General features: G+C 35.2%; 1 protein-coding gene across 2 annotated transcripts in view; it reads left to right on the forward strand.

Moving 5' to 3' along the window:
* Positions 1-11504, forward strand: part of DPY19L4 (dpy-19 like 4) — a 60765-nt gene extending 49261 nt beyond the window's left edge. For both annotated transcript variants that reach the window (XM_004275376.3, XM_033438277.2), the window contains 5 exons: positions 104-160; positions 872-954; positions 3512-3644; positions 6974-7132; positions 9186-11504. In XM_004275376.3, the coding sequence (XP_004275424.2) occupies positions 104-160; positions 872-954; positions 3512-3644; positions 6974-7132; positions 9186-9350 (597 nt within the window). In that variant the 3' untranslated portion in view covers positions 9351-11504. The remainder of the gene's footprint in view (positions 1-103; positions 161-871; positions 955-3511; positions 3645-6973; positions 7133-9185) is intronic.
* Positions 11505-12008: the final 504 nt, after the last annotated feature.

The raw sequence follows: 12008 nt of genomic DNA on the forward strand, positions 1-12008 counted from the left end.
TAACTGTAAGAATATTTGATTGGTCATAGAGTCAGTGTCTAGTACCTCTGTAGTACATTCTGAAATATATTTATCCATAACGCTTTTTGCTTTAACATTTTAGGCTCTCATTCTGAGCATGGCTGTCCCTACCATAATAGGTCTCAGCTTATGGAAAGAGGTAAGAAAATTAGATTTTTCATAAGATGAAAATATATGTTATCTATAAGGTAGTGATAAATTTATATGTGTATGTAGGATACTTATATTGGAACAGTATTCTAACAAAATAAAGCGTGATATACTTAATAATACGTAATTTTCTACCAATAGGAGCATGATAGAAGAGGTAAGACATTTTTACTCTGATGCAATTTTCTGTAGTCTAATACTGGTATTAATTCAGTTTATAATTGACAAAGGAAATGGCTGAATAAATGGTATTTATTAGTAAATAGTAAAAAGTATTTTGGCAATCCCAAATTTAAATATTTATAAAATAATGTAAACTCTTTGGCTTATCATAATGTAACATGAAATTAATTGCCAGTAAACCTGTGAATTATTTGACTTGATCTGAAATTTGTTTGCTTACTTATTTATTCAGTGTGCATGTGCATGAAAGATACAACTGATGATTAATTGTTTGGTTGATAAAATTATGTATTGAGCGTAGGCAGTGAATTAACCATACAGTAGATTATTTGGGCTGAGAAGAACTAGCAAGAAACTGAAGGAGAGTAAAGCAATTCATGCCATTTTTTCTGTGAGAACAGTGTTGTAATATTGTTTGTCATAAGTTGGCCTCTTAGTCTTTGGAAGTACTCTGAAACAGTTTTAAACTTTCTAATTACTTACACACAGGTTTTGGGCATTTTGTTTTGTATTTTAGTTTTTTCCAAGATTAATGACAGAATTAATGGAACTACAAGAATTTTATGACCCAGATACGGTGGAACTTATGACCTGGATAAAGTAAGAACTGAACTGCCCAAGACTGTTGTTGTTAAGCTATTAATTAATCATTGAATGCTATTTAATGGATTCAGGGGAAATAATAAATTAATCCTTTTCCAAGTTCTTCTCATATATCTCAGGGATTTTACCCTGTATTTTTAGGGATATTTAGTTTTCATTTAGACATATAATTCTAATTTTCTAATTGAACTCATTTCCAACAAAATATAGTATTGATAAGTTTTAGATATGAAACTCTAGCTGTTAAACATCTAGAAATGTGGAATAAAAAGGAACCAATGTTCTTTTATTTAGATAGTCAAGAGATGCTTCTTTTAACCGGAGTTGGAGGTGAATGAGCGGTGGATTTCTAGTCTTGATCACCAAGGTTAACAAGATTTTAAATTTTAACACTCATGCAGATTTTAATACGACAGGAGATGTGCTCTTGGGCCTATAGAAGCTGGGAATTTTAATTGAAACACCTCGTTCCCTCCCCTAACATACATGTATAACTAAGGGACCCTCAAAGGGCTACACCATCAGTGAAAGGATGGACTATCACAAAATAGCCATCAAGTGGTAGAGAAAGATAAGAAAGCACATCCTCCTCGGTTTCAGCTCTTGGTCAGAAATAAAATGTCTCCTCTGAATTTGTAGCAATGCATCTGAATTCACATGTTTGTAGTTTGAAATTATACTTGTCTAATCCAGGAAACCCTATATCAAGAGATTTAGCATAAAAAGTGGTTCTGGGATGGTCTGGAGTGCCTGATATAATCCTCAACCCAGGCTACCCAGGATTTCACAAATAAAGCTTCATGAAGATAAACTCTAAAGTTACAAAACACATGAAGAAACAGTTCAACACACCAACAATCAGTTGTTGGTTGTGATAAGCAATAGAAGTAGACTTCTAGCAATTTCTGGTAATAAAATTTGCTTGTGTCAGTTTTTGCTGCACAGTGGACTACCACAAAACTTAGTGGCATACAAACAATAAACATTTGTTATTTTTCACCATTTCAGTGGTCAGCTGAGTAGAAGCAATTGGTAGGATTCTTCTGGTCTGGGCCAGCTCATCTGGGACTAGATAGTCTGGCATGGCCTTTCTCACATGTCTAGACTGGGTAGGTGTCACTGAGGTCATGGAGTTGACTTAGCCACATGCTTCTCATTATCCAGCCCAGGTGAGACTGGGCTCATTCATAAGGTGGTGGTTGTAGAGTTCCCAAGAGCAGCAAGAGAGGACAAGTCGCAAGGTCAAGCGTGTTTTAAGTGTCTGCTCAAATTATGTTTGCTGTTGTCCTGTTGGCCAAAACAAGTCACATGACGAAGACCAGCATTTCCTCCAAGAGCATACCTATAGAAAAGAATCATTGTAACCGTTTTTCCAACCAGTCTACCCTATGGATAGAGACTATGAAATAGTATGAAAATTTTTAAACACATAGAAGAAGAAACTAAAACTTGAAAAAGGAATGAAACACTCTCAGAAAAGGCCAGGATAATAGGGGAAAAAAGGCAAAAAATGTTTCTAGAAATGAGGAATAGGTTTATAGAATAGGTATATAGAAATGAGAATAATAGGTCTTATTATAACGTCTCATTATTATAATGACACCTCTTGTATGTATAAAAATTATTATTTTTTTAGATCATCCTTAACTACTGCCTATTAATACTTTTTTGTGAATTGTATTTACCTTTGTGGAACACTGACTATATAGCCTTGTGTTGTCATTAACAAAAGAGAAAGTCACATCTATGTGTGTGATTTACCTCAATATTTTAAAAAACAGCAAAGGCCTGAACATTGGACCTTTTACATCAAATGATTGGACATTTATGTCACTGTGTTGTGATTTTTCTGTTTCATTTTTGTTTCCCCATTACTGAGGGCTCCTTGAGGACAGTGGCTGTGTGCTGTCTCTCTATTTTCAGAGCTTGACAATATCACTAGCACATAGTAGGTAGATGCTGAATGTTGAATACAGGGAGGTAATAAATAGGTCAGGACATAAGAGCAGCCCTTTGGGACCTGTCTTGTGAGTGGCATCTGTCTGGGACTTTGGATTATGATTTACAGTAGAGAAGTCCTTCATGTGTTATCTGGAGATAGACATATGGGTAAAGGTAGGGAAGGAGCAGGAGGATAGATGGATCTGGAAGGAGTTGGGTTCTGGTGGTTAATATTTGCCAAAGACGAATTTGAGAATTCACAGTATCAGCATTGAATTGTCACTCCCATTACCCTGCATTATTTTTTAATAGCATTATTACCACCTGACCTGTATGCTTATCCTCTCCCCCTGCTCCTTCTTGAAAGCAGGGACCTTGTCCTCCCACCTCTCTTTTTAAAATATTTATTTATCTTTAGCAGTCTGAACAGTTTCTGGCACATAATAGGTGCTCAGTTTTTTTTTAATAAATCCAAAAATGAAATGAAAACTGACACTGAAACTTAAGTGTGCAATACATTTTAAGTTGCTTGGTATTTCAGAATTGATATAAATCAGTGATCTAAATAGTATACTTACCTTTTCAGTGTGTGAATCTTTATGGTTCTTTGCAGAAGGCAAGCTCCAGTCGCAGCTGTTTTTGCAGGAAGTCCACAGTTAATGGGTGTGATTAAATTATGCACTGGATGGATGGTGACAAGCTTGCCTCTTTACAATGATGATGATCTTCTCAAGAGAAATGAAAATGTAAGGCATTTTAGAGTCTACATTTGGATCATTTTTATTTGACTCCTTAGTATAGTTCTGTAACGATGCATATGTTCCTGGTTAGCTAGGAAAATCCAGACAATTTTAGAAGAGTTAATTAGCTTTAGTTTTTAAAAAAAGCTGTATAATACATTTAATCAGGAGAGGCCAACATTAGAATATGAAGTTCTTTGTTTTATGGAAAGTATGGATATATTTCTAGGAGAAACATTTCATTTCCCATAAGGTTTCAAGGGACTGATGTGTAATATTTTATAAAGGGAAGCATTCTTTTGAGAATATCATTGTTCTCAATGAAATTATTGAAGGAAGGCTTTCAGTTAATGTCTTTATACACTTTGTATTTCCAAGCCAAAATTCTATTATTGCTTATAAAACACTGATTGATTTTTCATTATGGGCTATTATTAATAACTTAGTATAATATTAGTATGGTATCTAATTGCTTCTTCTTCAGAGAATATATTATTTTGCATGTTTCGTATGGATTTAAATAGTAACTTCATATCTGAAGGTAATGACCAACTGAACCTGAGTTCTAAATATTCTGTTTTTCAGTTGGAGAGAATTTCATATAGTTTTTAAGTATACTCTAAGCTAAGGAGGAAGTATAGCAATATAGAAGTTAGACTCTAATACAAAGGTTAGACTCTAAGCTTTGTGACCTTGAGCAAGTTTCTGAATCTGGAAGTAATAATAATTCTTACCTCCTAGTTGTGAGAATTAAATAAGATAATGCACTATGCCTGAAACAGTAAAATTTAAGTGTTAGCTAGTATTAATATGTACTATTAAATTATAATTGTATGTGCGCACACACATTCACATATAACCACAGAAAGTAGAGAGGAGTTCAAAAGCAGGAGCAGTCAGTTCTGCCTACAAAAATCCAAGTCTTCATAAAGGGCATTTTCTTGATCTGGGCTTTGAAGGATGACTAGAAGCTTGTTTGGAAAAAGAATACAGTGATTCCAGGTTAAAAAAGTCACATGAGCCTTGAAATTTGTTTGGCCATGAAACTGGAAAATAAATAAGGCCAAATTCTGGAGGACCTGGAAGGTCATGCTTAAGAATTTAGACTTACCCTAGAGGCATTTGGGAGTCATCAGAGACCTTTCATAAGCCCAGGAGTGGAACCTTAGATCTGTTTTAGAGTTAATTGAGGTCAGGGAACAGTTGAAGCAGGGGAGAGGTCAGAGACGGGGGAGATCTACCTTGAAGTGATTTACCTGAGAGACAACAGCTGCCTCTGATTAGTATTTGCTGCAGTTGAAAAGGTAGTGTTGCTTAGAAGATATACTACTGCATATTCCTAAACTTTACTTTTTGTGGATTTAAACCAACAGACTCTGACATGGCTTTGTTTTCTTTGCTGTCTTTTGATTGGTCTTTGTCCTAATATAGAATTTCAGAATCACTTATAATTAGGTCAGAGTTCTAATTAGGTTCTAATTAAATTTAAACATTTTAGAGTTTTTAGTTTTATGTGACTTGGCTGTGAGAATAGGAACCATTTTTTTTTTCAAATCTTGGTCTTTCTATATGGTGTCTAGTACATAGCAAGTACTGAATAAACTTGTTGTTAAAATAAAATTCAAATTGAACTCCATAAGTGAGACCATACCATTTGAATTAGACACTGTCTATAATTCATAACATGGGACTGATCTTTATAATCAGTGATTATAGGCCAGTGATTCTCAAACCTGGGAAGATGGTGCTCCCAGGGGACATTTAGCAATGTCTGGAGACAGTTTTGGTTGTCACAGCTAGGGGAGGGGTTCTACAGACACCTAGTGGGTAGAGACCAGGGATACTCTTAAACATCCTCCAATGTACAGAGCAGCCTCCATTCTGTCCTGACAAAGAATTATCTGGCCCAAAATGTCAATAGCGTTGAGGTTGAGAAACCTCACTCTAGTCTAACAGTAATGTTATTGCCATTGCATAGAGGTGTTTTTTATAGGCCCCAGTAGTATGTTACAGTTTCCCCAAACTTAAAAGTAAGTAAAAAAAAATATAAAAAACTATAAATAAGTATAAGCTGGATAAGACAGAACCATTCACGTGAACTTATTTAACGAAGTGAAATGAGTGAGAAACTTCCTCTTGATTTATTAACATTCTGTGTTCCACAGAATGAGCATCTCTAGCATCTCAATGGACCTTGGACCTAAAGTTGCTAGATAGACAGCAGCCGTAACATGTAGTAAGCAGCTGCTGAGTATTCTGCAGATAGACTGGAATCTCGTCCAGTCTAGGTTGCAAATCTCAGTATTTCCACAACAAACAGTATATGATACTTTTGGCCTAACTTTTGTGGTTATCCAAGGTTAACATTTCAGAAAACCTGAAAAACGTATTAGAAGATCCAAAGCTTATTATCTAATAAGGTCAGCAAAATTGTAATGAAAAACACCACGTAATCAAGACATGAGTTTTAAGCATGCATCCCTGTTCTTTCAGTATTTGTGACAAGGGTCAAATTATTTTAACTTCACTGACTTTATCTCATATATAAAATGAGTATAAAATACTATGATACATGGTAATAAAAAAAAGTAATGGAACGATTACAACTCAATAATAAAAAGACAACCCAATTTAAAAAATGGACAAAGGCCATTTGCAACAACATGGACGAACCTTGAGGGCATTACGCTAAGTGAAGTAAGTCAGATAGAAAAAGACAAATATTCTGTGATATCACATATATATGGAATCTAAAAAGGCTGAACTCATAGAAACAGAAGAGTTGTGGTTGCCAGGGGTTGGGAGGGTTGGAGAAATGAGATGTTGGTCAAAGAGTACAAACTTCTAGTTATAAGATGAATAAACTCTAGGGATCTAATGTACAGCATGGTGATTATAGTTAATAACACCGTATTGTACATTCGAAAGTTGCTGAGAGTAGATCTTAGATGTTTTCCCCCAAAAAAGAAATGGCGATTATGTAACATGATGCAGGTGTTAGCTAAAGCTATGGTGCTAATCATTTTGCAACATATGAGCATATCAAATAAACATGTTGTACACCTTAAACTTACACAATGTTATATGTCAATTATATCTCAGTAAAACTGGGGAAAAATGGGCAAAGGACTTGAATGGACATTTCTCAAAAGAAGATACACAAGTGGCCAATAGCAGATGAATATAAGCATCCTGAGGGAAGGAATCAAGTCTTAGTGAATATCTTTATTTTCCACAGATAGTACTAAGAACGTAGCAGAGGCTTAATGTATAATTTTGATAAACAGAAGTTTTAAATGTTGTTTAAAGTTGTTGTTTTAATTATATTCTTTCAGATCTATCAAATCTATTCAAAGCGATCTGCTGAGGATATTTATAAAATACTGACATCCTACAAGGCTAACTACCTAATTGTAGAAGATGCTATCTGCAATGAGGTGGGAACCGTGAGAGGCTGTAGGGTTAAAGATTTATTAGACATTGCAAATGGCCACGTAAGTAACCATTTGGAAAATTAAATTTTTTTGAGAAAAATGACTTTATTTAAACTTATAAAAGTATCTTCAAACTTTATTTTTGGAACTTAACTAAGAATATAATTAAAAGTTATATAACAGTGGGGGGGAGCTTATAAAAGTAGTTTGAACTATTTTTTCAATGTACAAAAGAAAAGTTGGGCAATTTTGCAAAAAAAAGTTTACCAATATCTCGATTCCTTATTTGTTGCCTGTACTTGTGCATGTTCAACATTTATAAACAAAAGATAGTTTGTTTTGAATGATGATTTTATTTTAACATATTATAAAGAGTAGCCGTTTGTTTTGTTATATTCTTACGTTGAGAAATTTCTTGTAATTTGATACATATCTAGAAAAATTGCTTACTAAATTGACACAGTCCTGTATATTGGGTCCCTATTATCCACAAAAATTAGTGTATTCAGAGCTACTTTAGTTGTTAGGATTTAACTGTATCTTAAGTTTTCATTGATTTTAGCTATTTTACCAAGCTTTCTTACTTCTCAGCCTACAGTGTATACTGTATACCTGGCAACTAAGACTGACAGGGGAGTTTGCATATCTGGTAATTAGTGTTTGTATATCTGATAATTAGGCACTGGAAAGGGTGCCTTTGCTCCTGGGAAAGTTGGGGGTGAAGGGTCTTAGGCATAGTTCAGTAGGTCATTCTTGTTTGGAGTGCATATTCTATTCAGGTTGCAGCCAAGACCTTTTCTGTCCCTTCCTAATTAATTAGCTCTTTGTCGTAATCATCCCAGACCAGTTTGGAGGTGAGAAATTAGTTTGTTGGGTACTTTTGGGGGGGCCACCCTCTGCAGCATGTGGGATCTTAGTTCCCCAACTAGGGATTGAACCCACGCCCCCTGCAGTGGAAGCACAGAGTCTTAAACATTGGACCTCCAGGGAAGTCCCGAGAAATCAGTTTTTATGATTTCCACCTTTCCCTCTCTTCATGACCCCTTAATCTTATAATATAAACTTATTCTGTTTTCTGCTGTATGTATTTTGAATTTTCTCTGTTGGCACTTGATATCTGTGGTCTTCGGCTTAATTGGTGACAAAATGGAATTTTATTAAACATCAGGTGTTCAGTAATTACTACTGTATTGCTATCTGCTGTCTAGAGCCTTATCCTCTGCTCTTGGCTACCCTCTTGCTCCATTTTGAAGATCAGGTTACTTCTTCTTTCGTGTAATGCCAGGCATGGACTTAAAGCGAATCCATCCTTTTATTCTTTGCATTTTTTTTTTGTTTGTTTGTTTGTTTTAACCGGTATATGGGCCTCTCACTGTTGTGGCCTCTCCTGTTGCGGAGCACAGGCTCTGGACCTGCAGGCTCAGCGGCCATGGCTCATGGGCCCAGCCGCTCCGCGGCATCTTCCCAGACCGGGGCACGAACCCGTGTCCCCTGCATCGGCAGGCGGACTCTCAACCACTGCGCCACCAGGGAAGCCCCATCCTTTTATTCTTAAAGTTGACTCTCTGACATCTTTCCTAGGCATTAGAATAATATTTAGTATTTTATTGTAGAAAACTCTTCAAGCTAGCTAAGCTCTCTTAGTGAACCTCATTAAGGTGAAAATGTAAAGGATTGTACTGGATAAGTCACAGAAACTTGCTTACTAATGTGAGTCAGTCCTGCACAAGGAGAAGAGTATGAATATACATTAAGAGTATATGTCCATTTCTCAGCCTTGGCAGGCTCCATGATGAGGTTCTTCAGAGGAATGATAGTAGACTATGGAGACATGGCCTTCTAAATTTTAGGATTAAATCTTTTAAAAGTTGGAAAACACTTTATACTGATTTCTCAATCTCAATGGGAAGCTCAAGAATTTGGTGGACATGGTAACTCTTATGAAGAGGCTTTTATTTGCTGAACAATATGAGATGTTTGCTAACCAATGTGAGATAGTCCATGTTTAGCAATAATATATTTCTTCATATAAATATCATCACTTGTACATTGATTGCATTTCTCCTGTAAGCTTAATAAGCTTTTTAATATTTTGTTTCATATCGTTTGATAGGTGGTTTGTGAAGAAGGTGACAAGATAACCTACCCAAAACATGGAAGATTTTGTCATGAGGTCAAAATTAACTATTCTCCTTATGTGAATTACTTCACTAGAGTGTACTGGAACAGATCCTACTTTGTGTATAAAATCAACACTGTGATATCCTTTCAGTCTTGAAAAATAGCAGAGCCTTCATTTCAAAGACTTATACCACCTGAAGTAAAATGCAATTTTCTTCTACCTACGTGGTGTCTTTTGGAAATCAGAGTGTGGACATTTGAAATGTTGCTGCTGCTTTTCCCCTCCTGCTGTTAACTGGATCTAGAATTCTGTGGGGGAAAGAAGATCAAACATTACTGTCCTTTGGTAAAATGTCAAATCTGCCACTCTGCGTCATTCCAGCCAGGTGTCTTCCTTACTGCTACATGGTCTTTAAAGATTTTACCTTCTAAACGATTGTAAAATTTTCCTCATAAATCTTCATTCCATCATAACATTAGTCTTGAATTTGAATATTTTCAAGGTCAGAGTATATATCTCAAATATAAGATTTAATAAATAATTAATGTGATATAGAAGGAAAGAATTATTCTTTCCCTCAAGGAAGTTTCTGAAGGTATTTCATGGTGTATAATAGAACTGAAATATTACAATAAAAAACTAATTTAAATGTTCACTGAAAATTTGTGGCATTTAAATTAAAACGGAAATTATATAAAGGAAAGTGATTTTTAAGGATATACATAAAGATATATCCAGATTTTCCATGATACTGCTCTCCTCATCTGCTGCTTATGTAAATGAGCACTTTCTTAGTAATATACAGTGTATGATATTGCATTTCATCACTTTATGACTATTAAGTGGTTAGTTTTTTCACTTATGCCCATAAATTTGATACCAATTTAATCATGATAAAACAGTAACTCTTGTTACCTATGGGTTTTTTTTTTGGTTGGTTGGTTGTTTTTTTTTGCGGTACGCGGGCCTCTCACTGTTGTGGCCTCTCCCATTGTGGAGCACAGGCTCCGGACGTTCAGGCTCAGCGGCCATGGCTCACGGGCCCCGCCGCTCCGTGGCGTGTGGGATCTTCCCGGACTGGGGCATGAACCCGTGTCCCCTGCATCGGCAGGCAGACTCTCAACCACTGCGCCACCAGGGAAGCCCACCTATGTATTTTTTAAAACAGACATTTAAAAGAATGTTCAAAATTTAAAAATAAAAGTATGTTGTTTAGGTTTTTAAAAAATATGGAGTATATAATCTATTCACATGTTTTCTATTGAAGTATTAAGTAAAAAATTAAATCTTTATCAGAATGAGAATATGAGCAACTAAAGTGAGCAACAATTTCTGGAGATATGTGCAGATGCTGTTTAACATACCTCTGCATAGAGGTGTATTTATGATAAAACACAAGTGCTGTTATTTATGAAACGATGATACAGTCTTAAACATTAAGAACAAAATGACAATTATAATAAAATTCAGAGCACAGTTCCACAATCTGTTATGTTCCTTTAAGTTAAATGTTTTCATATTTTTAATTATTAATTAAAAGAAATTCTAAATGATTAATTTGGCCTTATAAAGAGATTCAGGATGGATGTATCATTTTAATAAGATGGGATACATATTCAGTTTTACCTTATACACCTGTTAAGTGAACAGATTTAAAATTTTTTCACTTGTTAGAGTGCTGTAAAAATTGCAATTTCATTACTCTGAATTACTACGTTAGAAAGGAACATCTTTCCATTTTCTTTATTTTCTGTAATATATATTTTAAAAGTACAAAAGCACATGCATTCTTAGATTAGCTCTAAGATGTTTTGTTCTTTTGGAGCTTAAGTATTGTTTGATGGCAGTGTCATATGTCTGGTGCGTTAGTTTTATTGGTTCTTATTTCACGTTTTTATATAACTTTTAACAATTATATTAAGATAGCTACAGGCAGGTTATTTCAGGTTCTCTGTACATCTTAATAGTGAGTCACTAGTATTTAGCTTCAAGCCTTACGAAAATATTACCATAGTTACCTAAGTACACAGTGAATAGTCACATGGTAGTACTTACAATTAGAGGGAGCATGTAAAACAATGTAATTTAAAAGTCAGCTTGCATTTTTTTTTTTTTTTTTTTTTTGCGGTACGCGGGCCTCTCACTGTTGTGGTCTCTCCGGTTGCGGAGCACAGGCTCCAGATGCGCAGGCTCAGCGGCCATGGCTCACGGGCCCAGCCGCTCTGAGGCATGTGGGATCCTCCCAGACCGGGGCATGAACCCGTGTCCCCTGCATCGGCAGGCAGACGCCCAACCACTGCGCCACCAGGGAAGCCCCCATTAATTTTTAATTGAATTTTTTAAATAATGAAGTTTTCACTCAGCATCAGTTGAAAAGAAAAATGTGAACTTTATTATAGAAATAATAATACTGAGTATGAAAGATAAGTTTATTTGCTTCTATTTTAGCTGTAGTTAAAACAATAGTGCTAGAAAACTTTCAGGAGCATTTAATTAATTTCCTTATTTGTAGACTAACAAATGATTAAGAATTCTGCAAGTAATTCCATTTGGGTAACTTACCGTTGTTAGGTATGACAATAAAGATCTACTGTGAAAGGGGCAAAGTTTATGGGTTTGGGGTAGAAGGAATTTCTCAAAGAAATACAAAACATAAATACTTTGCCCTTGATGTTGCAAAACTATTGAAATAAGTGCCTTAATAAGGAGGTTAAAATAAGAAGGTTAAAAGTAAATAAAAGTTTACTTTTTATTTTCAAAAAAAAAATTATCCATTTCTTACTTTTTCATAAGAAAAGTTTGGTAACTTTTTCC

The sequence above is a fragment of the Orcinus orca genome, chromosome 17 (assembly GCF_937001465.1).
Source record: "Orcinus orca chromosome 17, mOrcOrc1.1, whole genome shotgun sequence".
NCBI lineage: Eukaryota > Metazoa > Chordata > Mammalia > Artiodactyla > Delphinidae > Orcinus > Orcinus orca.